Here is a 27438-nt window from a genome sequence, read left to right as displayed (position 1 = left end):
TACTCATCATTAGTAACTGTAAGTTTACACATACATATATTTCCAAGTTAAATCTCATCCAGAATCCTAGACTGGATTACAGGATGGAAGAAGTTATGTAAGAATGTCTCATCTCTGCTGCCTAAGGAGTTCATCAATAGTCTTTAACTGTTTTACAGGCTACCTTTTCTCCAGAGTTGACTCTAATAATACAGTTCAAATCTAAATTCTCATTAACTGGCATCAAGAAACTGTTTCCCGAGGAAGAGAGTGAGGGTTATTTTAAGTTGTTCACATTGAACCAATATGATTCTCTTCAACAATGAAGACTTTGGGGGTGGATTCCTAAGATAGCACCTATTTTCTGGTATCTACTGATTAAGAAAAATGATTGTATTATTCATGACTATTTTATTGACCACAGAAATATCTATATATGTAAAAGATGATCAGTAGTAGAATACCAGGCATATTATTTTGGTACAGCTAGAGCTCAGTTTTGGGGTCTTTTTGGCCATACTGCATGGCCTGTGGAATCTTAAGCTCCCTCACCTGGGACTGAACTTGTGCCCCCTGCAGTGGAAAGCACAGAGTCTGAACCACTGAACCTACACAGAAGGCTCTAGAGCTTAGTTTTCATACGGGAACAACCAACAGTAGAAATTGAGAGCTGTAGGGCTAGATTTGGGTTTAAAGTCTAGCTCACCTCTTAGCTGTGTGGTCTCAAGTCACTGGTAAAATTTGGATATCCTCGATTTCCATGTAAAGACCCCGCAGAATCAGAAGTGTGCGGCAGTCGTCTAAGACACTGCATGGCAGAACAGCTGGCACATAAATGAGCGTCACAACTATGTCCTCACGTTTTGCCCGAAATCTAACCCTAGTCTCTCCTGAATGCTTCATACAAGAATTGTTTTCTAAGATGTTAAGTTTGTGATTAAGCTGACTGGCCCTGAAAGGCTTAGTGTGGTTTAACTTATAATTTCTCTACTTTATGACAGTGGAAGTGATATGCATTCAGTAAAACTCATACTTTTGAATTTTTATCTTTACCTGGGCCAACGACATCTCGTACGATACTCACTACTGGGACGTAACCATCTCATAAATGGATGAAAACCTTCAGGGTATACAGATATAAGCTAATTAATGTTAGGTTACCTACGTTACCTGCAATTACCAATCGTTTAGCAGACTGTGTGGGTGCTTGGTCCCTTAAATTAACACAACAGAAATCACAATCTTCCATCTCAGGTTTTCAGGAATCGACCAGGATCTGTCAAAGACCTGCCAAACACTCAGCATCAGGAACAGTGAATTATTAGGACTGAAGATTAAACATTAGACTCAAACACTAGCAACAAGAATGGGACTTTTCTATTTGTAATCCTCAATTCATATGATAGTGAAATAACTACACCCTAAAGAACGATGTCTCATTGGTAATGTTAGAAAGCTATCAGTGTTTCAAAGGTTAATTGTAAAAATGGCTTATTTACCTTGCTTTATTACCAGTCACTAGAACTTCGATCTCAATGCTTAATTTCCCCCAACACTTTAGCTATTTCCAAGAAAAACAACCATTTGAAGACTAGCATTATAGATAACAAATATTATTACCTTGAACTGGTTTCTCTTTATCAGATGGTTTCAGTAAAAACCTGTCTACCTTGTTGCCATATCACATCTGTTAATACAGCAAAAGTCTTGGTTTGTACCTCTTGTGATTATCAAATGAGCAACACACATCAAGGAAAGAGCAAGAGCAGAAAAATCCTGAAGAACTGCAGAACTCTCTCCAGTTACACTAAACCCAGCATCAGCATAGATACAGGTGGCTTTTATGCTTCCCAATTCTTTTCTTCCAGAACACCTGAGAACTACAGAACCAAAATTTCTACTAAAAAAAGAAATTAAAAAAATAAATAAATAAATAACTGTAGTCAGGGCAAGAAAAGGAAAACAGTATCTTTATTGTGTGTAGTTCTAAACAAACATTCACTGTGTGCACATTCCAGCAGACAAAGATCTTTGTTCAAAATATGCTGAAATAAAATAGGTAAACAAACTCCATTTATTTAATACACAAAAGGAATGTTAATATCACTTGCTCAGAGTGGAGGGTAAAATCAAAAGAAAGAAAGTGAAATCATCGTGCTTTGCCTAAACAGCAAATGGAGAATATAGGTGCAGGTGCAAACTGGCCCCTCAAGTTCATGAGTGAGAAGCTAGGTGTGGCGTAGGTAACCTGAAAAATACCTCTGCTTCTTGGAACCTCCCCTCTGAGATCACCCCCAACAAATTACAAACCCAGCTCTCGCAGAGCACAACCGCCAGATGGGACTAAACTCCTCATTACTTTCATGATATTTGGCAAAAGAACAAGATGGTTGAAAGAAAGAAAAAAAAACAACAGTCTCTGTTGACACAAGGCGGATCTGAATCCATTTCTCCCGGGGAAGGAAGTAACCAACATTACTGTTCTATGTTTCTAAAATGGAATTTAGTCAGATGGGTATCACTTGAGATTTTAAACATGAGATACTCTGTAAGTAATGATACATCTGGCCTGAAAAGCATTTTTCATTGCTCCACATGGGAACTGAGTGAGTGTAAACACAACAGTATTCTTATTTCACAACATGAGCATCTACGAAAACTGCTGAAAGAACTTTACGGGGTCAAATTATAGGTTCCAATGGATTTTTGTTGCAGCTTAAGTGGTCACATGAGAACTAAACACAGTGTAAACTCTGTCCCCACTACTTTCCTGTCTTTACAAAACGTAAGTCATTTGGAAACCAAAACCAACTCCTGAGAGACAGAGGCAGGAAATCTTGGGACCCGGCACTAACATCCTTATTTGGGGGCACTAATTGCCCCTCATCTCCTCTCCTGTGATCTCCAGCCACTATGCTGACAGTATGGTGGGCGCCGGAGGTTAAGTCTTCCTTGGAATAAACAACCCAACACTCCAGAGACACCCCAGGAGGCTCCGGACAACAGGGAATGGCTCCACTGGCTCTGCAGAGGGGTTTTTCACAACCCATCAATGTCGAGGCTGTTTCGAGAATTCCCATCCATGTCTTAAAACAAAAGTCCTTTTTGATAGATTTGGCTAATATACTGTATTACATTACTGTTTAAAAAAAAACCTCTGCAAGCTCTCACACAAGCTCTACCTTTCACCTGGCTGTTTATGTAGGCAGCAGAATAATAATAAGTGGACCCAAAAGTGGTTTTTATAACACAAAGTGACATCACATTAGCAGATCAAAAGAGAGCCCTGGGTGTTGGATGGATTTCATGGCTGGCTGAGACAAAGTCTGAAAATCTTTTCCTCTGGCTCTGAATAAAAACAAGTCCAGATGTAAACAGGAAACGACAACCAATATGAAACAGAAAAACATACCTTTTGCAGTGGTCTTTACCTTAAAAAAATACCAAAAAACACAAATTTTACTTAAAAGAATATTGTTCTTTAACATTTCTTCTAAGCCAGATGTTTTCCATTCAATTTGGGGGACTGCCAACACATTTTTAATTAATCCAAGTTATCTTCTGGCTTAGTCTTAGCTCGAATGTTCCCTTTTCCAGCTCAATACTCCTTTGTTCTTCATTTCTACCCCAGTGTGGGCCCATCTCATCAGGTGACTTAAATGATTACAGCAATTAAGTATCAATTCTTATTCAAGGCAACCCTTCTTTGCCTTCAAATTGAGGAGTAATCAAGTCACAACCACCTCTGTTACATAATCATCAAAGATTTTTCTTTCAGTAAATTGTCTTAAAGTGGCATCTTATAATGCATACAAAATACCTTCTAAAGATAGAAATTTAAAAGTTAACCCACATCCCTGACATATAAAAGCTGGCCAGAAATCCCCTAAAATTACTCCATAATGTCATAACCAAGTGCACAATTACCAGGTTAATGTTATTTTTATGAATTCTGAGTTTGCTCAACGGCTAAATCACAGGATACAAGACCTGGGCTGAACTTTTTCTTAAGGAGTCTGCATGGGCAGACACAGGTTTGCTGGGTAGTTTCCTGTCCTGTCAAGTCTCTGGCAAGCAGGAAGAGGGGAGGAGATGCTGAGCAGTGACCACGGTCCTTCCTGAACCACGCGGTTCCCTGCTGTACGTGACAATGGCTCGGAGCAGACTGGTCATCCTCAAAGGATACGGAGGAAGAATCACCACAGCTGTCAGCAGAAAACTGCCAGTGGACGGTCTCCTCAGGTGCTTCCACAGAGAGGAAGAAAGCAGTTAAATACGCCAGAGAAATGCCAGAACTGAGGAGAAACAGTAATATAATTCTGAATAATAACCTACTCCTCACGGAAACAGTTATCCAAGGGAAAAAAAAAGTAACTACCACTTTTTTTCCCCCCTCTCAATGGAAAAACAACAAAACCACAAATTGGAGCCATGGAGGTAAAATAAGATGAAGTGGAAAACACTCTTGCCCCGCTCTCCTGCTTCCAAATGCTGCCTTTACCATAGGAGTTACTTTATTGGGGCAAACAGAAGATCAAATACTGTATCTTTGATCAATTTGGAGTCTCTCACTTCTATAAAATGGTAAATAAAAAATTGCCAATTGATTAAAAAAACAGCAAAATCCTTTACAAAACTGTAAAGCCCTAAAGATATACTTACTTGCATTTTACCAATAAAAGATGGTAACTTTAAAAGAAAAAAGATGGTTAGGAACTGGTGCCAAATCAAAAAAAAGGATGAAGTTTTAGTGGTTCTTCTGAACTCTTGCCCTTAAAGTTGTGTTTTTCAATATTTTTCAAAAGAAAGATTACTATGAATTCACTCTACCATCCTAATTCATCTCTCCCTCTCCCTGTTTCTCTCCACTCCCAATGAACAAAAGGGAAGCAGAGTTCTGCCCAGCACCACCATCTGATGCCTTAGAGGGTGGCAAGGGCTCCTTGCTACACTTGGTCAGTTTTAACAATTACAAACAAGGAAAAGGGTAATTCCGCAGTTGTGTTTTAAGCCACAGATGTGCAACCTGATGCCATGAATTAAAACCTCTTATGATAAATAATAAAATTAAGTCATAATTTAAAAAATAGGAACATTTACTTAAAAGAAAAAGGGAAAAAGAAATGCTTCAAAACCAGAAGGTGACACGCTGTTAAATATGTCTAACGTGCGTTCGAAGCACTGGAAAGCAGGCCATTTTACCAAAAGGAATGCCACAGTGACATGTGGACTGTAAGCATAGAAGACAGTTCTGAAACATAAAGGCGCTCATGAAAAAGAGTAAAGAGAGGAAACAAAGGCAAGGATACAGAAAAATGAGCAGGTGCTTTGAGAGTAAGGCTCTTGAGAAATGACTTGGACACGGCCGTGGAGCTGAGGTGGATGTCTGGCTAACCATCTGGGTTCCAAGGGCTAAGAATACAAATGGCAGGACTCAAGAAGAGGGCACCGCTGCAGGCTCCAAGTAAGTCTTAGTTCTTGCTCCCAAGTGGAAATGCTTTCCAGACTTCAACAAGGTCTCCTCAGGAGGACTTGCTCTCTGCCATGTAGTAACGATACAGAAAACCTAAGAGAATAGCACCCATGATGGGGAAGATCCAATACGACCAGTAGCTAGATGTTCAAGGGGGAAAAAAACAATAAAATTGTGAACATTTCATACCAAACGTTCCCTATCATTCAAATGAACATTCATATTTTAATACTGAAGTATTTAAATACTTTCACATTTAATAGTCAAAATTCTTTGATTTGGAGAAATAAATTAAAAAAAAAAACCAACAAAGATTTTAATTAAAGTGAGAGTTCAACAATAATTTTAAAAGGACTAAAAATGGAACATATAGCATGATACCAAAAAAAGATAATACACACACACACCTCAGTATGTGTTTTCACAAAGATATAAATGGTTATTTTTGGTTTATGGGATTACAGATAGTTTAAATTTTTCTTCAAGACTTTTCACATATTCAACAATTAACATCCTTAAACAGGAAAAGGCCACCATTTTATGTATATAATTATCAATGTAGAACCAATGATACCTAATACAATTGCTGATGGTATTATATCTGCCCCAAATTATTTTAAAAATTTAATCCTCACAACAATCCTATGAAATGAGTACTATTATTATTCTCATTTTACACATAGAAAACACAAGCTCTGCACCCAAAATCACAAAGGGAAGCTAGTCAAGCAGCTTGATTCCTATCCTTGTTTGGATACTAATAAGGACACACACACAAACACACACAGAACAGACTGAGTGCTAATAAAATTAGGCAAATGGTTCAAGAAGGCTGGCTTAAGAAGTCCTACAAAGAAACTTTCCTCAGTTTCAGGACAGTCATTATTCTCCTCAAAATAAAGAGAATTCCCTGGTGGCCCAGGGGTTAAGACGACTCACTTTCACTGCGGTGGCCCTGGGTTCAATCACTGGTTGGGGAACTAAGATCGTGCAAGTCACATGGGACAGTCAAAAAAAAGAAAAAGAAAATCCTTCTTCTCTATTAGAACTTATTAACACTGCTAGTTTTAATCCAAATGACCTGGCTGCCCCTCCACTTAAGACATATGCAGTCTTAGTACTAAAAGTCTTTGAAGTCCACAAAAACCAGCTGTGGTTCAATAATAAAAATGATTCTTTTTGCCTGAACACGCCAAGCACTTTGTACATTAAATTATGGCAGAAAGCTGTTCTGGAAAAGTTTAGAATGTCAGCCAGGTAGCTTTGCTTAAAGACACAAGCAAGCTGGTCAGTATGTACAACAGCTATATGGCACAGGGAAACATAAAAGTAATCTCCGCACAAGAGGAATGATTTCAGGTACCTTCCAGGGCAGCCCAAGAGGCAAAAGAGATCAAAAGCAGGACCCTTGACAAACCACAGAAGATAAAGCCTTCAGTGCAAAAGACTAAGAATGGTGGACCATCAGCCCTCAGATGATCCTTTGTCACTTTATGACCACGGAGAAGAGAAGCAGAGAAAATGCACCTACACTTCAGCAAAGGAGACAAAGGTTCAACAACAACCTCCTGCCCGTAAGACAGAACTCTATCCATTCAGATTTATCCAGGTTATTGCCTGTAGCTGTGACTGTTATTTTTATTGGTTTGTAGTATCCCACTGTATGAATATCCCAGAATGAATTCATTCATCTTACTAATGAATAGTTATTTGGGTTGTTTCCAATATTTTAATATCTTGAATAATGTTGCTATGAGCATTCCTGTAATGTATTCACTGGTATATATGTATACACATTTTTCTTGAATGTATGTATACATATATATATCCCTAGAAATGTAATAGATGGATCAAAAGTTACTATATCATCAAATTTACTTGATAATGCATAAACTGTTTTCCATAGTGACTGTACCCATTTACATTTCCTCAAGATCCTAACAGGGCCTAAGAATATTGGTAATTCACTTCCTAAACAACTCCTCTTATTTTTAGAATTTTTAATTTTGGCCAATCTGATAGGTGTGAAATATACCCTATGATTTTAATTTGCATCTCTCTGATGACAAATGAAATCAAACCTTTTTTTTTTTAATACGCTCGTATTTGTGCTTCCTCTTCTGTAAGGTGCTTAAATCTTTTTCTCATATTCTACAAAGTTATTTTTTAACTGATTTGTAAAAATTCTTTATGTATTCCACAGAATAATTCTTAACCAATTTTAAGTGTTGTAAAAGTCTACAGCAAGTTTATGGCCTGTATTTTCAAATTCTTTATGGGACTTTGGGCTGAGTATAAATCAGCTGAATTTACTAACAGTTTCCTTTAATTTCCACTTTTTAAAAATATTCTGACTATCATCTCAAACAAAAAAGACACGTTAGTTTTATAGGGGCGGGGTGGGGGAAGACATATTTTCTCTATGAAATGCCTTAAGTGAGATCTCAAAAAGATGAAACAGCTTATATAATCTCTATAAATTTTTATAAGCCAAGGATTCTACAATTATCTCAAGTAAGAGACACTATTTAAGGGATGCCAAATGTATACTTTTCAGGGCTACTACTACTGTATTAGCAACATTACTTCAAGGGATATAAGGTAAAGCTTTGAGAAAATTCAAACTCCTAAATATGACTGCAATACACAATTTTTTTCTTTTGTAAAATGTAATAACAGCACCCACATTATAGGTGTGTTGTGAGGATTAAAAGAGAATAAGTTTTTAGTGGAAACTGCATAGCTGGACTGAGCTGCAGAGACTGTGGGTCTGACTTAGGAGTAATACTTGTCCATGCACTCTTGCCTCTTACTACATATGACTTTGATTTATGTCACAACGAGATTTAAAAGTTACTCAAGGCAAGAACTTTTTTTAGATTATTCAAGATTACTAAAACTGGAAAAATTGATTTTGCTAAAGCTAAGAGACTACTGATTTGCAATAATTTTGACCAAAAAAAAGAGAATGAGTTGTCAAACTATACTCTTAAGTTATGTCACACATGTATACTTATGGAAGGAACCTCTTTGCCACACAGTATTTTGGAGCATAAGAAAGTCTATTAAGGAGATACCAACCTTTTGCATGTATTGCTTTTCGGAGGTTCCTGAAGAAGAAGCATATTTAAAAACAAACAAAACAAAAAAAGATTAACACAGAGTATATAAAACTTCTCATCAATATTCATGTAAACTATGAAACTAAATAACAACTTCATCTTTCATGTAATTTGATGTTGGCAAGTATCCATATGTATAGGAAGATGGGCAATTCTTTTTCTGATAATATACTGGCATTCTCTAGTAAAGAATCACTATGAAAGCACACAGAAATGAAGTAAACTCTTTTTATTTATTGAAAAAAAAAATGCCATTGATACAAACTATATTACAATAAATTAATGAACTCACTTGAAGTCACGATGATATGCCTAGTTTAGCTGGGCTTGCCAGTGACAGTAGTTAAAATCACATTTCCTGAAAACGTTATTTAAAAAATAAAAACTCCTCTCTTGTAACAGAGAGATCAATTGGGAAATGCTCAAAAGCATGCAGATGACTGCTCTGTGACTTAGAAAAGCAAACTGGTTTACTCTCTGAAATCATAATAATTAAGATTAGAGATCTTAGGGCTTATTTCATACTGAAAACAGGAAAAATGGGGTTAGGGTTAAGAAAATACCAAAATAATTTTTTTTTTAAATGTGGCAGTAACTAATCAAGAGGTACTGATACATCAGTGACAACACTGATGAACCCTGAAAATGTTACTTGACAAAACCAGACAAAAAAGACCATGTATTACATAAGTCTATTTACATGAAATGTTCAGAACAGGCAACCAAGAGGCAAGAAAGTAGATCAGTGGTTTCCTAGGGCAGGGAGAAGAGGATCTGGAGGGACACGGAAAATGACTGCTGAAGGTTATGGGGCTTCTTTTTAGAGTGAGGAAAATGCTCAAAAACTGATTTGTGACTATGGTTGCACAACTCTAAATATACTAAAAACCCTTGACCTGTACAAATAGGTGAGCTGGATGAAATGTGAATTACATCTTAATAAAGCTGATACCAAAATTTTAAATTCAATTTATGTAAACATCAAATGAACTTATGGATTTCATTAATTAGTTGTAGAGTACAAAAAAGCACGCTAACTTACCGCCAGAGGACAGTAACCCATTAGCACAGGTTACTGCTGCCCGAAAGACCATCTCTGCAACAGTCAGCAGTATGCCAGGGTATGAACACATAATTACAGGTCTCAGTAACCTCCAAGAACTCCAGCAACCCTACACACATACTGGCCTAGATACTTTAGAGCAGACCGTGAGGTGAGTTTTAGCTTCCTATATTCAGAACATTGTAATGCAAATGAGACCATGCCTGAAACCTGAAAGAAATTCACCTACAGCCAAGTAAAACCTCTAGGAAGTTTTAGATAAATCTTATTACTTTACTACTGTATTTCTTTGAGACCCTGATGATAACAATCTGGGACATTTCTCCTTGAGTAGAATGAGTCAGGCTAGTTAAAACATGTTACTGTCAATCTTTGAGAAATACAGCAAATGTTTTGCAGAGTTGAAAGGTGGGAATGGTAACTGACGGTTGTGTCTGCATCTCATTTATAACACTGCCTTTCAAAATATTCCACTACAGTAACCAAAAAATGATTGAATTCTATGAAGAAAATGTCCACAGTCTTTTATGCTTTCATTATCCACAAATATACCTGCCGGGAGCCGTTATGGGGGGTCCCGCCCATGACGAGGTCATGAAGAAAATACCGGGCAGGCAAGGCCGTCTAGGATAAGGGACCCTCCAGGTTGGCCTCGGCTTCTACCCCACCCTGTATCCTCCCCCCTTTTTCTGCTGTTGCTCTTGTTTGCCCTGTTGCAGATTCTTGTGTTGCCTGCCGAGAGCTCTCCTGCTCGTCTTTCACTGAATGAGGACCAGCTTAAAACCCTAATTAATAAATCTCCTGGACGCTGGAACCCTATGAAGGGGCCAAAGATGAAGGAAATGCCCTTTAGCTGGCATTCTGGCTTGTTTGATAAATGTGTGCTCTCACTGCACAAAATGCTCATGATTGTTCTAAACATCCTAAGTACAGTACGCTAACAAAAGAAACTATTAAGCATAGGCCCCTTCGTAAGGTGAGAAAAGCTCCACAAATACGATAGCCACAAACGTGCCTAATAGAAAATACTTTAGATAGAGATTATCTGGCGACTTCTTGCAGGTGGTTAACTTTTAGACTAAGTGCCTGTTTTGTGCCATATCTGCTGTTTCTGCAGTCCTTCGCATTTCTGTTCTGTAAAAATGTAATCCTATCTAGTTCCCATAGAGATGACGCTTATTAGAAAGAAAATAGATTCATTATAAGAAAAACAGGGTCGGCTACTGAAGTTGCTTAAGTCACACCAGGTGCAAGCCATAAAATGTTAGCAGGCCTGAAGGCCAAATGATAAGAAAGACTCTTGTAAACGAAAAAGTATGTGGGTGACATCCAGTTTCTGTTGAAGGTCAAGTTGCTGTAATGTTTTGAGATGACCTGTGTGTAAGCAATGTGCACTTCCCCCAGAGATGTTGTTAAGGGTATAAAGGAGCCGTGCAAAGATAAACTCCAGACTCAGCCCCGAGCTCTGTCTCTCTCTCTCTCTCATTCGCCGACGCCGTTCATCCTGAGGGTTCCCCTGGATCCTGCTGGGGCTGGACCCCGGCATATACCAATGATTTATAAGACAAAAAATGTAGAATTAGCTTTTTTTTTTTTTTTTTAAAAGAAGGTAATCTGAAAGGCTTACATGAGGGCATAATGAATAATAAATGTACCACTTTGCTTAACCTATAAAAATATTAAAAGCCATTAGTTCATATAAAGGAATTCTCTAGAAGTTTTTAGCCTCTTTTACAACCACAAGCACTGGGTGTGTGCTAACTCGAGTGAACCTCAGACAATGCAGTAAGCAACCCAGAGAAGAAAGAGGGGGGAAAGAGAGGAGACATACCAAGACCATAATATACTGAAATGGTAATAGTTCCTAACAAACAATTTTTAAAAATTTAAATACATATGGTTTGCATCTTTCCTTCCTACCGCTCATTCCTCCTTTTAACCAAGTACCTCAACCCGTTTTAAGATCAAGCTTTCCCTGAAGGCAAAAAGAACCACCCTAACACTGGAGGAAAGAGAAGAGAAAGCAGCATATCCTCTTTAGAATACTGACAGCCAAATAAATGCCAAAGCACAGTTACTCTGCTTTTAATCAACTATAAATGAAAGAGTTGTTTAAGGCACTGCTCTTGGTAGCCAAAAGTTCCTCAGCCAACTTAGGAAAGAAGCCAAAAAAGTTATTTTTAACTTAACAAAATTAAAAAGAAAAAAGTTCTATTAACACAAAACCTTTCTTCGAGTCTACCTTTCTGTTCTCACCATGCATAGTTCTCATTTCCACTCCAGAGCTCTGTGCTGAGTCTAACAGATGCTTAGGTAAAATTCCTACAGTTTATGATTGACTTTAATTTACCCCTGTGGGTGTTCAGGCATATCTTGGCTGCTTATGTTCTTGCCCACACGTTAATTTACATGCAAGATTGGTCAGGAGAAGGCACTGGTCTCCATCTTTGGCACAGACAGTAGTAACTACAATACCCTATGATTTTAGTTACAAAAGAGCAGTTCAAATCCAGAGTTCTTCTACCAAAAGCTTTCCCAAGTAACTAACATCCATGTTTCTTTCTCCTTCAACAAGTTGGGAATACACTTCCAAACAACCATCTCGAAGTCTACTTTAACTTTAATTCAAAATTAACAGAAATTAACTGCTTAAACAAGGTGGTTCCTCAAGTTCAAGATTCACTAAGGCTTTAATTCCCTCATGAAATACGTAAATAAATATATGCATAAACATATAAATACTAAACAAAGGAAATACTTCATAATTTTTGAGTAACCTTTTTGTTAATGCTGATTGTAACTGAAATTACATCTGGTATCTTCAGGCTCCATGCTAAATCAGTTTCCTCACTTGTTAATTGAAAAGTTCAGATCAGATGGACCTGAATTCTAAAGTCATACTCAATTAACACATTTCTCCGACCCAAGGGCATTGTAGTAGCAAAACCTATAACAGCAGACTTCTAAAGATGAGAGAGATGTTGACATCATGCTCCCACGTCCAGGAACACTGAAGGAGCACCACAAAGAGATGCTTCTATCTCACAGTAGAACATAAAGATGCCCTTTCCAGATGCTCTTCTGATTTGCTTTCATGTGGTTAAAAGAATGATAAAGAAATCTCATAACTGGCAAACATATGGGAAAGGATTTATGGATCAGTGGGGGGTGATTTCACCATGAACCCTGTTTAGGGAAAAAAACAGAACACATTCTTAAGGAATGGTGTATTTTGTCATCAGAATATAAACATAGGAAGCAATGAGTCAAAATTATGGTTATGAGGCATTCAAATATATATACAGGGCATTATACATATACTTTCAAGCCTAAATAGCTTATATTTAGACTTTCAGAGATTTAAATAAAAGGGAAACATAAGGTATATAAGAAGCTTATATGTTAATTCCTAAATTGAATATTTGCCATTCCTAGAGGATTCCAAGTATTTAAAATTGGAAGAAGTGGATTTTTTAAGCCACAGGACGCCTTCAACAAATTTAATGAGTATCTGGGTGGCCTGGTAGTTTTTGTAGCTTTTTATTTAGAATAGTTTGGTTTGTATGTGGCCAGAAACATGAAAAACAACTTGGGAACTTTGTGCTTCAAACTACTGCAAAGGATTCTCCCCTCAGAAAACAAAAGACTGTCGGTAACATTAACTATCACTACATGAATTCTAATGTGAGGCTCATCGTGCAATCCAGGAAATCTGAGCTTTGAAAGTACATGATGTCAATATATTCATGGCCATGTGGTGTGGATCTTGAGGACAGCCTTCTCATGAAGCTCCAATGTACTAAGATTTCTTTCTAGATGAGAATACAGATTTAACAACTACTGTCTTGTAAAGCATAAATGCCTGGTCAGCCCAGTCATACAAAAAATAGTTCCCTGTACATAAGGGCAAATGCAAACATGGAAAACACCTGCTGAGACAAACTTCTACACGACTTTCTCAAGAACTCACTGTGACAAGATATAGAAGATAACACAGAAGGAAAAAATTAACACACTCAGAGACTATTCTACTTATCTCCACACTGGAGGGCTGATTTGAAAAAGATGTTACCCTTGTCTTTCTGACATCTTGTTTTGCAAAACTACCCGTCATTCCTAAATAAAGCATTACAAGGAGACACACTAACCCTTGAGGTTTCTCAAGAAGGGTATTTTGTCTTTCAAGAGTGACCTTGGCATTATGGTCTGCTTTATTTCAAAAGATGATGTTACAGAGTACAAGTCAGCAATGAAACCACCACACAGAATTCTGTGGTAAACAGCGAGCACTACGCATCCAAAGGCAGATCCATTTCAAATATTAATAAATTGGGTTGTAGGTATGATAGGAATAATTAACAATTCTTAAAAGGAAATTTTTAGTATGCTGCAACCAACTACATAACAAAACTATAAAGTACGTGTTCTTTTTAGTTTCCCTCTCAGAAAAGAGAAGGTAAATGGAACATTATGCATGTTCCTGGATGTACCTATAATAGAAAACTCTGTATAACAAAAGTCTGTAGAGACATCTGGGAGAGAAAAATGTACCTGCCTTTAAATGCAATTTACAAATTGCTTCTAACATAGATGGAACTGACTAGATTTCAAAAGTTAAATTTCTTAAGTTGAAAAATGAAATTTAAGAAACATGCTAAGCTTTGATAGAGACAACCTTAGTTGCTTAAAAAGATGCTTATAAATTGATAGGAAACAGTCACTAAGGTAAAATGCTTTAGTAGAAAGAAGCAAGGGTCAGAACAGTATGTGCAAGATTTTTAAAGGATGGGGTAGTTGGTCAATCCATCTGCCTTCCACCCGTCCATTTACATTTACGTATGCATAGAATCTCTTCAGAAGAGTAAACGAGAAAATGGCAGCTGGCTACCTCAGGAGAAGGGGACCTGGGAGACAGAGCTGGCGAAGGGAGTCATTTTTAGAGTATACTTTTTTGTACTATTTGAATTTTTTGCCATGTACACCACAAACTTCCCATTCAAAAAACTTAAATGGAAAAATGGTCAAGTTACTGGGTCTATTCACTGCAATGAGACTTGACTAGTGAAGCAGTTGGGAACTGTAACCTAGAAAATACCTGAATAAATGAATGAAACAGTACCCCGTTTTTTGGTCAGGCTGCATCTGTATGTGACCTTATCTCCTGAACTGAAAGTAGACTCATGACTGATAAAGATTCTAACCAAGAATTAAATGTATAATCAAGAGACGTCACTGACCACAAATGTATCTTGGTTACTTGCAGCAAGTAGACAGGCAAATGGGCACAGAAAACAGTTTCTAAGGTGAGTTTCCATAACTCAAAAGCAGATCAGAAAAACGTTAACTCAAATGTGAACAGAAGACTGATAGCTCTCGAGACACGGGGACTAATTCAGCTGAGAAGAGATTTAAGAGATAAAAATGTTTTTAACTCTAGTTATCTTCAACTGAAGCAGGTAAGAAAAACATCCGTAGTCTCTAAGCTTTTCAGCTTTGGTATTTTAACAAACACTTCAGGATCTTGAACCTCAGGTATTACAAGGAAACAAAGGTGACCATCCGTGTCAAGGCAAAAGTAGTATGAAAAGCAGTTTCTAAAAAACTGGGGAAAAGTTCCTGGTTTGCACTCTGGAATAGCATGTTTTAGGTGCTTTAAAAAAAGGTTGTCTTTTTTTTTTTGCAGGGGTGCAGAGGTAGTTTCAGACGGGGAAGAGACATGGAGTTGTGGAGGGAAGAGAGAAGCAGAGAAATAAAGGAAGAAGGGAAATGAAAACTCTATCCATAAGGCAGAAGAAACCTCTAAATGAGGCATTGTAAAAAAAAAAAAAACAAAAAACAATTCTTTACAGAGGTTCTGAAACCTTAACCGAAAGAATAGTAATGAAATGAACTTGACATTTACTTCTTCATGGTAAATGTAAAAAAAATTAAGAAAAGAGATACCTGCAGCCTAGATGCAGAAAGGCTTATTTAAAACCCATGTAAGAAATAAATCTGAAGGTGCAAGAATTTCTTCCTGGAACTAAAATCAGACTGGACTATATAAGCTCTATGACAACCCATGTAGGTGGTCTTGAAAATTTTCCCAAAGGTTTCCCTTGGCTGGTCTGCCTGAAGTACAGCAGTGTGACTGGAAACACTCAAAAATCAGACTCTCTATTTAAAGGAGACTGTCCTTTGAGTACAGCAGACATGAGGAAAACAGAGCCTTGAAAACACTGCCCTTAATCACTGTTTAATTTAAGCCGGGCTGGGGCCAAACTACATTTGGAGACTTCTAAACTCTTAACAAATTTCATCAAATCTCACCAGCTGAAAGGGTTTCTTTATTTCTTATAAAAAGTTCAAGGCTCAACAGTTTTAATTTATCTGAGACATCTCTAGTTACTTCTTTGGTCTACAGAAGGGAGACAGTGCTTTCCACAGAAGAGAATTAAAAGCTCCCTAAAAGTTTTCACATGAGAAGATGGGCATGTCATTCAGCCAAATGTCCGGCACTTGGCTACCTGGGTTACGTAAATGCAAACTCCCACCTCCAGAGAGCATTAATCAGTAGTAGTAATGGAAGCCCAGGGAATATGCACTTCGGAAAACATGCCAAGAGATTCCAATACAGGCGGTACAAGGAACAGAACTGTAAAAACACTGCTCTCCATTCCTAAGAATGGTCCCAACTACGTACTATACCACCAAGGAAGAAAAATGGCAACAAGAAGCAATTTGTAAGACTTCTGGACACTGGAACCCGCCCCCCCCAACAGATTTTATTTGTTTTAATATAAAAAGTGCTCTCAGGGTGCTTGTGAACAAGTGAGTTATGGTTCCTGAATTAAGGTACATCTCCTGTACAAACAGGCATATCCCTCAAATCAGATGTTGACCTCTGAGAGCAATGGTTTCTGGACATTTTCAATATGCCAAACAAACTATGCTTAGTTCAAACTTTACCTTAATTACACAAGTGAAGATTCAAGAATGGATAGTACACATGTTAGGAGGAGAGGACAAACAACTACCAGTGCTCGCAAAGCATTTAAGGAACCACTTCACATCCCCTTCATAAACAATTCAACAGTTCAGAGTAGCAGAGCGCAACAAGATGGAAGAGTTAATTTACACAAACACTCTGGATGGTGGGGAAACAGGTGGCAGAATCTGTCAAGCAACCTCTTCAGTTAAAGAATCCGTGTGTCTTGGCCAACTTTGCTGTCACACAGGTTCAGTAATTCCAGCTCAATGCGGAAAGGGAAGCTAGAAGGAGGAAAAGGGGAAGGAGCATCGCTTCCATGAAGTTCTGGTGAAAACTAACTGCTGCGTCTTTAAATTAAGAGGGTAGAAGAGTCGAGGAAAATAGAAAAAAAATGAGGGAATAAGGGAAGTGAGGCATCCAGCTTGTGGGAAACAAAAAGGCATTCAAATTTTCTTCCTGGTACATTATGCAGTACACATTAAAGTTTTCAAATATTTAATCTTTTACTTTTGTGATATCACCAAGTGAATGGGAAGGGTGTGTAGACCTATTTGAGTCCAGACAACAGGGTAATGGGGACAGAAAGGTCTGTTCCAGTCGATTACTCAATTATTCCAGTCTACAACTTGTTCTAAGACTTGCAAGAATAAATCAACTTTCCAATTCTTTTTTCAACACAGAAGCAATTATTATCACCTATACTATTGAATGTAAGAACACGGGTCATAGCTTTAGAGTTTCAATTAAAAAAAAAAAAAATGAACAGAGGCCTGAACAAAATGTTCCTATTGTTCAAGACTCTGCTACTTTTTTCTGAGATGGTACTGGACGCAAATTCCTGAAAAATGGGATTTTTGCTTGGAGAGAAACATTTCTTGTTAAAATACTTAAAAAAAAACAAAACCCAGCAATTCCATTTGATAAATAGAAATATAAACACTTGAAACACACAAGATAAATAGAGGACTTCTTACCTTGCTCCCACCTCCAGGTTTAAGGTCATTCTGTTTAAAGAGGAAAATAAATAATATTTTAAGACACATCCAAACAAACTCATTACGTGCTTATTTCTAACTTTGGGACATGAGACTACCTTCTGGTAGCAATCCCTAGGAGATGTCAGCGTCTATAGAAGGGTCCTGCCCACTACCTCCTACCTCACCCCTGCATCCCTGACTCTGAGCACATCACAGTCCCTTGACAGAATGGCATGGTCCACAGCTACCACTTTTAGCAAAGAATTTGCAAGAACAATCAAAGCACTATTTTAGATCATGATATTAACCTCATTACCAAGAAATAAATCAACTAAAAACCCACTTCCAAAATCAGTTCCTTTTCAGAGATACTCTATGTGCTGATTTACAAATAAGAAGCTTCAGCTTAGCACAGTAAGGCTGGATGACTTTGGAGAAAATTTAGCCTGATGGCTGGGCTGAATGAATCTCCATTTTAGTCATTCATTCCTCATCACGACCTGTGGCTGTTAGATAGGTTCCTCTCTACAGGCACTCCTAGCTCAGCTGGTTCTTACCGGGTGAACATCACCAATGTAGTACTGCTTGAGCATTTCTCTGGCGTCAGAGGAGTGGCCTACATCTTCAAAGCTCTCAGTTGCATCTCCTCCAGCTTGTTCCATCAGAACCTCTTCTCCGCCAGGATGCTACAAGAAACAGATATTATTAAAGTAAGGGCTCTCTGAAAAGCTAACTGATATAAGCTCCTCCCCGCTGCTCTCCTCTTTTCCCTTTTCTCCCTGAAACGGCAGCAATGGGATGAAGCAGCATGTATATCCTGTGACAGGAGCAAACGGGAGAACACTACATAATTCCTGTGTCTTCTGGCCAAACATGCACACTGTGGGTTCAATTATGGGGAAACCTGGGAAAACCGTAAACTGAGAGACAGTCTACAAAATGATCTGCCTGTGATCTCCAAAAATATCAAAGTCAAAAAAGCCAAGGAAAGACGATTACTCTATTCCTAGTCTGGGATGGTTCCACATGCTGCGGGCAACTAAGCGCACGCGCCACAACTGCTGAGCCCGGATTACTGAGGAGCACGGGCTCCAGGCCCACAGGTTCAGGAGATGAGTCACTGCCTAACGGTGATGAAGTTTGTTTGGGGTAATGAAAAAGCTTTAGGAATGGATAGCAGTGTTGGTTGTACAAACTGTGAGTGCAATTAATGTCACCTAATGGTACAGTTAAAAATGGTTACAATGGCAAATTTTATGTGTACTTTACCACACACACATACAAAGCTTGGTTTACATACTTATAATTAACGTAACCCAAAAATTTACTTTTGTCTGAATCATAGCAAAATAAAACAAGTAAGACCAAAAGAGTCTGGAGGTTAGTGAACTAGATTGGTTATGGGTGCTATTCAAATCTATCACACAATCATAAATTTCTCCCTGCTTTTATTAAGCAGACCTAACATAAGGTGGTACACATTTCCCACTTTTTTCTGCTTTGTTTTTAAATCTCATATGAATCTGCAAAAAAGATTCTTCTGAATTTGACAGCCTTTATGTTTTAAGACTAATGGATCTTGTCTTAGCTTTTATTGCATAAGCAATTAAATAGCATTACAAATATTTCAAATAAACTATATGGGAGTCAAGATCATAAACTTTCAATTGATGAAACAATGCCTGTGATGGATTCATTTCTATTTCAGTCCAGCAATAATCAAGTGAAATACTTTATACAGATAAAAGGAAACTTGGTGATGTTCTTCTGTGAAGGGTTTTAGTAAATTCACGAAGCATGTGGCAGGGAGCAGGGGAAGTCTTTCAGCTTTTCATTAAGTTCATGTACTAAGTATTTACTGAAAGGAGGACAGAAAATTCATATTTTAATACAGAAGAGAAAGAGGACAAATTGCCAACATAAAATAATATTTCTAGATTGCTAATTCTATGGAACGAATAAGGAACAGATGGACAGAAAAGAGAATGTGAAGAATGACAGTTACAGAATAAAAATCTTGTTGGGAAAAAAATTACACAAATTCTCTGTGAATGGAAATTCCATGGTGATGTAATAAAAATGTAACAATAGGATATGCTAAAGACCACCTGACTTGGAAAATGAAATCTAGAAACATTAAGATTCCGGAAGCTGCAAAATTAGGCCAGGCTAGCCAAACAGGATTAGCAGAATACTAATCATCAAAATAAGATATGGAGGTTAAAGTTTTGGAGAGGATTAAAAACTACTTCCTAAAAAATAGTCTGACAACTCAAAGAAAGATAAGAGACCTGGGTGGTGAACAGCAGGAAATGGTGCAGGTCCATAGGTATTTGCGTTTGGATTAGATAGAACCTAGTAAGGCAGGGGTGTCACCTAGGAGAGGTTAACTTGATGGCTGCCAGAAAGAGTATAACTTTGGCAGTTCCAACTGCTCAGGGTCTAAATATCAGGTCTGCAGATCCAAACATAACTCATCCCCATCAGATGATATGCCCTTATTCCCCACCATGTTAGGTCCTACTGCTTCAGATTCTCACAAATTCCTTAGGCATCTTCATGGTGTTTATCACAACTGCACTTGTTTATTTAATGTCTTCTTCCTCCACTAGACTATAAGCTCCCTAAGAATAGGAACCATGGCTGTCTTACTCCTGGCTATATTCTTGAATATAGCACAGAACCTGGAACACAGTGAGGTCTAGAGGGCGCTCACAATGCCCTCCTCCACTCCCACCTGCCCTCTCTCCCTCTCTGGCACGTAAGCCACACAAACACATACACCAAAGTCAAAGTGTCGATCAGGGCGGCTCACCTGGACAGTGCTGGAGGTTAAATTTTGCCTCATGTTATTTCTAGCTTTCCCTAGGACTAGCCACATGGACCTGTTTGAGGAAAGAAAGCATACTTTCTATAGATTTGTTAATTCCACAAGCTAGATAATGACGGAATTACACTTCCCTTTGACCAGCCTTGGAGAAAGACAGTAAGAATTGTGCTTAGTCAAACTCTGAAGCTTTCAGGGGGTACCCTAGGGTGGCACCAAGCAGAGCCCACATTCTGTCTTTCCTAAGGCAAGACTACTCTACCATGCACAACAACTGCTTGTGCACAGATCTCATCTTCCCGGCAAGTCCAAAGCATCTAATTCACCTTTACATCTTCAGGGCATGTGCTAGTTACTATGCACTCAAAAGATGCTATAGGAAACAACATAATTTTTAATTATTAATAAAAACAGCCACTAATACTTACTGAGCTCTTTATATCAGGTACCATGATAAGTCTTTGTATAAATTACCTAAGTTAACTGTCTCAACAACTCTGTGGAGTAGGTACTATAATCTCTATTGAACAGATGGGAAAAGGTCTTCACAGAGCACATTTTCCTAAAGTTACAGTAAAGTAGGAAACTGAACAAGACTCTTTAACTCCACAGCCCACATCTAGTCATTAGAATGTTTTATATACCAAATGTGTGTGTATATATATATACATGTACATGTATATATATATACATCTCACCAAAATTCCCTTCAAAAGACACCTAAGAAAATGAAAAGGCAAAATACAGACTGTGAGAAAATATTCACAATACATATTTCTGAAAGGACTTGCATCCAGAATATATAAAGACTGCCTTCAAGTCAGTAATAAGAAAACAATACAATTAAAAATGAGCAAGACTGAACATACACTTTACAAGACACACACAAGGCCAATCAGCCCTTGAAGATGCTCAAAATCGTTAGTCATCAGGGAAAAGCAAGTTAGAACCATTATTATATACCGGCACACATCTATCAGAATGGTTAAAAGTGAAAGTACTCACAATACATCATGTGTCAGTGAGGATGTAGAGAAACTGGAAGACTGACACATTGCTGGTGTGACTATAAAATGATGGGGCCACTCTGGGGAAAAAGTCTGCCAATTGCTTCAAATGTAAAACAAAAACAAAAGAAAACAAAAAAATATGACCTATGGGAATTCCCTGGCATCCAGTGGTTAGGACTCAGAGCTTTTACTGCCAAGGGATCCCTGGTTGGGGAAATAAGATCCCACAAGCCATGTGGTACAGTTAGAAAAAAAAAAACCCAGCACTCTCACTTGTAGGTATTTCCCCAAGAGGAATGAAAATGTGTCTACACACAGATTTGTATATGAAAAGTTCACAACAGCTTTATTCATAATAGCAAAAAAAAAAAGAGGAAACAAGTCAGTGTCAATCAACAGGTGAACAGCTAAATTTTAGTATAGTTACAGTGAAGAAGCACTGAACAGGAACATGCTGCTGACACACAGAAAAAATATAGATGAATCTCACAGATACATTAAGTAAAAGATGTCAGACACAGAACAAAGCATATTGTTTTGCAACGTGAGAAATCAATCACTGGTTGCCCAAGAACACAGATGGTAGAGATGTTCGAAACAGTGATGGTGATGGGGACTATACAAGGTGAGACCTTTGTCAAAGCTCATGGAATTCCACATATAAAATCTCTACATTCTGTTGTATGGGCATTAGATCTCAATAGAGTTGACTTAGGTGGGGGAAAAATCTACACAGAAAAATATTACTAACAACCCAAATGCTTATAAATAGAAGACTGCTTGAATAAATCAGAATCAATTCAACAATTTCTATGAATAATAAGGAAGTGTTCCAGATGTGGATATGGAAAGACTCCTGAGATATACAGTTATGTGAAAAAGGCAAGGCATGTTATCAGTTACCTTCTGGGTGGGGGGTGGGGGGGGAGAATGAGAGGAACTACATTCACTTTTGCTTGCAGGCACAAAACAAAACTCTGGAAAGATTCACAAACAGTAGTAGTTAATTTTAGGAGGTGGTGATAGTGGGCAGATGGGAAGAAGGCTTTGCACAGTATACCTATATGACCTACTCAAAAAATTAAAAACTTACCTGGGTTCCAGAAAAAAGGTGCTAGTTCTAACTTCCCTCTATCACATTCCCACCCTTCCAAATTACGTCTAAGATGTGGAAGAAGGTGGCTGTAAAACAGACCTAATTCCATATTCTATAGCTACGAAAAAAACAAAAAACAGAGGCAAATCCTAATGTCATGGGCACAGGCTATCTGGTCAGAGTGCTTGTAGCACTTAGCATTATGACTTCATGAAAGTTATTTCTCTGCTCCTCAGTTTTCTCATCTCTAAAATGGGCTATTAAGTGGATTAAAAAAAGCAAGCTGTTAGGATAATAAGCACCTAACACATACTATTACTATTACACTGAATCAATTAATAGACACTATAACTTGATTAAAGAATACTATGGTTCTATTTCTGTTTATCAGTCAGTTCAGTCGCTCAGTCATGTCTGACTCTGCAACCCTGTAGACTGCAACACTCCATGGAAGATGGAGGATTCAAATTCTTGGGATTTAAAGAGTTCCTTTCTTCCCTTCTGTATTGTTTTTCCCTTCAATTTATTCTCAAAACCTCAGCAAAAATAATATATTTGAAATAAATTCCTTCAATGTCACCCCCATCTTAAAACACATCAGTGGTTTTCCATTTACTTATGGTATGGTTCACAAATCCATACCACCTACCCAGCCTTGCCTGTCCTGGCTCCTGCCAAGTTCTCTGGACATTCTTGACCTTTACTGGATACACTAAAGCCACAGCTGTTTTCAGTCCCACCAACATGCCAAACTCTTGCTTGACTCTGCAAATGCCGTAGGAATGCTCTTTTCTTTCATCTTCCCAAAGCTAATTCCCTCTCATCAACGAAAAGTCATCTTCACAGAAGCTTTCCCAGATCACTCTTATTAAAGCAGATTTCCCCACCATGGCTATTTTACTTTCTCAACTCCTTGCCTGGCTGTTTTTGCTTTGTCTCCCTTAGAAGGGTAGCTTCAAGAGGGCAGATCTATGTCTATTTTTATACTACCAGTACCTAGTACCACAGCACTTGAGAAGAGTCAGCATTCAACAAATGTTTACTGAATGAATAAAATGTTATCCCATCTGTGAAGCAGATCCTAAAGCAGTATACCCACTCATCCCAACAGCCACTAAAAAAGTACATAGAAAGCTTTAAAACAGCATAACAGGTTATTTTAGGTTACTGCTGTCAGAAATGGTTAATTATACATAAGACAATGGTTTCCCAACTTTTCCCACTTGTGATACAGTAGTAAGAATATAAACTGAAACGAAGTTCACAAAATCATATTTACCCTTGCTAAGATAGATGCACTTCAATATTTTGTAGTCAATGGCATAAGATATTGTAACCATTTCTACGTCATTTTTTTCAAAACCACTAAGTAACAGAAATATGATGTGTATGATTGCAATGTTTTGGTTTTTCATTTGTGATTTCAATAAATTAAATCAATACCACTGACTGAAACCTATGAAATTAATCTATTAGATAATTCAATTATATTATCAATCCTAAATTATCACATTCAAAGCCTAGAGTAACACTCTAACCATATTCATTAATCAAAAAAGAAAGCAATCTATAAATGCTAGATATTCAAATGAGGAAACTCTTTCTAAGGAGGAGCCCCAAAGTGAATTCAGATTGGAAAGAAAAGGATGAAAATTGATGTTTCTTCCTGATCTGATCTAACAACAACCCAATTCCTCCAGACCTGCAAGGCAAAAACCTCGGTCACCCTTGACTCTCAAATTCAAGGCATCATTAAATTTATTGGCTCTCCCATCACAGCACATCCAAAATCTGACACTTCTCACTACCCCCACTACCACCACCACTAAGCCACTATCTCTAGCCCGAGTTACCGTCACAGCCTCCTAACTGGATTCGAGGGTTCCTTCAGTCTCCTCTCAACAGGGCAGTCAGTAATGCTTGAATAGTAAACCAGTAAGTCACATATTACTGGTCCTCTGCTCCACTATGCTTACCCATCTCAGAACAAAAGCCAAAATCCTTTCTAAAACCAGCAAAACTGTACATGACCTGCTCCTCACCTTGATCACGCTGACCTCATCTACTACTCTCCCGCCACCATAACCTCCCTCACTGTTCCTCAAACACACTGGACATACTTGCACCTCAAGGCCTTTGAACTTGCTTTGAACAAGCTCTTCCTGCTGATGTCCACAAGGCCAGCTCTCTTAACTTCTCTCTGGCCTTTACTTTAGTCATCTTAATAAAGCCATTTCTGGCCACCATATCTAAAATTTCAACCCTTCATCTTCATGCTGTCACTCCATACATGTCCATAGTCCTCTGCTTCACTTTTCTCCTTATCACTTGACTTGGAATGAACAAGAACAGAGGGACAGAGACTCTGGAACAGGATAAGTGAGAATGGCGAACTGCAGGTAAAGATCTGCAAGTCAAGCTTGAAAGGCCATGCTGGCACACCTATGATGTCTCTGGCTCCATCAGCATGTGGTGAACCGAGCTAGTAACTGTTCAAGATTAAACTAATTCCACTATGTGCACTGAGTGTTCCTTCCAAGTTCATTATCTATTCTGAATTAATCAACAAGAAACTGGGGGAGGGGGGTAGAACGAAACCACAAAAGAACCCATCCTGCCTTACCCATTTTGAACTATGCTTTACTCTGCTACAAGCCACACTGGAAACTTATGAGGCATACACCATAATACAGCTAAGACTAGAATTCCAAAGTACTGCTATGTAGACAAGAGAAACCAAGGAATTTATCTAACACACCCTGCCACTAATCAGTTGCCTGACCAAAATCTTTCTGAACCTGTTTCTTATACCCCTGCTAAAATAAGGATCAGTACTATCCAACTCACTCTCAATTAGTTACTTTGAGGCTGAAGTAATGGGAAAGCACTTTTAAAAGCATTTAACTGTCATAAACCCCCCAAATACAAGAAGTTACTAAATGCTAAGACGTTAACTTCTTGGCACTAGAAAGATTTATTAAAATCAATGTTGTTTGGGGGGGGGACTTTAAGTTTAAAAATTTTTTTTAGAGATTTATGAATCAGGATGTAGAGCTTTGTGCCCTAGGCCCCAAATTAATAGAAAGAAAAAAATTTTTACTAGTATATTTGCTTCATAAAGAGAACTAAGAGAAATAAAACTTTTTCTCAGTGTTAGTAGGTTTATATTATACAAATATGCCCAAGAAATTAACTGTTAGATTAATAATCTACTGCTCAAAATAAAAATATACAGATCAAAAATAAACCACCAAACGCATTTACATTAAAAAAAAAAAATCCCAAACCTTCAGGGACTGGGAGTGAGAGGAATGACTACAAAAAAGCACGAGGGAAATTTTTACTGTAATGAAAATGTTCTTTCTCAACTGGAGTTGTGATTACATGGGTGAATACATTTGTCAAAACTCATAAAACTGTACATTTTAAACATGCATGATTTATTGTATGTAAATTACACCTCAGTAGAGTTAAACACATTAAAAGTATATTTCTTTAAAACAAAAATCACTTGCACCAGTCTCAAGGAGAACTTGTAAAACGTAATACACATGCTTGATTTACAAAAGAGGTAACAGAGTCTGAGTCAGAGCTAAAAAAAAAAAAAAATCAACTCATAACCTCTGGGCTCAAGGTCTGCTCAAAATAGGAAAAAGAAAGGCAGCATGATGGTAGGAAGGGAGAAGGCATCTCAGCTTCTTCTCAAGAAAATTAAAACCAAACACTGGTCTTACTTCAGAAGTGAAGTGAAGTGAAGTCGCTCAGTCGTGTCCGACTCTTTGCGACCCCATGGACTGTAGCCTACCAGGATCCTCAGTCCATGGGATTTTCCAGGCAAGAATACTGCTTCAGAAGGCACAGTTAAAAAAATGTGTGGGGATCCGCCGCTTTCAGACCTAGGTTCGAATGCCTCTAAGCAGTTAGGTGAGAAACTCTGAGGCTCGGGTTTTCTTTCTGTAAAATGGTGATACCGGTGACTCAAAAGTTTAGCCAAGCAAACAGAAAATGCTCAACATGTGACAGAAGCATATTATCAAAGGTACCAGAACTTAGTGCCGGAAGAAATGCACGCAGACCTAAGGTTCCCCCCGCAGCCCCCCCAAACTCGGTCTCGAAGGGTCGCGGTCCCTTTTGGCACGCCTCTTGGTCCTCAGCTAGGCCTCACTTCCCTCCCACACACAGCCTACCAGCGTTTCTGGGCCCGTAGCCCCTCAGCGCCTCCACCTCCTGGGCCCTACCTCGTTAAGAAAGCGGCTGACATCGTAGACTCGCCCGTGGATCACCAGCCATATGTCCTTCGGGGAGTTGCGCTTCGCCACCTCCTCCAGTCGGTAATAGGTGACGGAAGTCTCGACTCCTTGCTCTTTTTCATCGCTGCCGCTTGCTACCTCAGTCGCCATTGAGCCTGAGATAACCTCTTTTCCACCGCTATTCCGGTTTCCACTACCAACTTCCTGGAAGTCGACCGCCCGCTCCGTCCTCACCGGCTTCCGTAACCGGGGCAAACCTGTCAACAGCCAATCACGCATAGCTTCTGGTTCGTTTTCTTTTCACCAATGAAACGAGGAATTCTATTTAAAATCCCACACACTCCTCGCCAGACCCCAGGGGCGTAGGCCTCGTTCGAGGTCCAACTAACCAATCAGGCTCACCCAGCCCCTCCAATCTCACCAATCAGATACCGTGATTTTGGAAAGGCGCCTAAGAGACACGTCCGTCTGAGAAAGAGGTTTCCTCTTCACTCGGCTTATGTGCTGCGCTTAGTCGCTCAGTCGTGTCCGACTCTTTGCGACCCCATGGGCCATAGCCCGCCGGGCTCATCTGTCCATGGGGATTCTCCAGGCGAGAACAGTGGAGTGGGTTGCCATGCCGCCTCCTCCAGGGAATCTTACTAACCCGGGGATGGAACCCAGGTCTCTCT

At 38.6% G+C, this 27438-nt stretch overlaps 1 protein-coding gene across 1 annotated transcript; it reads right to left on the bottom strand.

Moving 5' to 3' along the window:
* Positions 1-1932: 1932 nt before the first annotated feature.
* CYB5B (cytochrome b5 type B) lies at positions 1933-27057 on the bottom strand. The gene is made up of 5 exons (XM_065925654.1): positions 26756-27057; positions 18142-18270; positions 17582-17611; positions 8534-8562; positions 1933-5592 (listed from the first exon to the last, which is right to left on the bottom strand). The coding sequence occupies exons 1-5, from the start codon at positions 27044-27046 to the stop codon at positions 5502-5504; spliced, it is 570 nt and encodes a 189-aa protein (XP_065781726.1). The 5' UTR covers positions 27047-27057; the 3' UTR covers positions 1933-5501.
* Positions 27058-27438: the final 381 nt, after the last annotated feature.

The sequence above is a fragment of the Muntiacus reevesi genome, chromosome 2 (genome assembly GCF_963930625.1).
Source record: "Muntiacus reevesi chromosome 2, mMunRee1.1, whole genome shotgun sequence".
Taxonomy (NCBI): Eukaryota; Metazoa; Chordata; class Mammalia; order Artiodactyla; family Cervidae; genus Muntiacus; species Muntiacus reevesi.
Note: the sequence above shows the minus strand (reverse complement) of the source record. Positions and strands in the feature narration are given on the sequence as shown.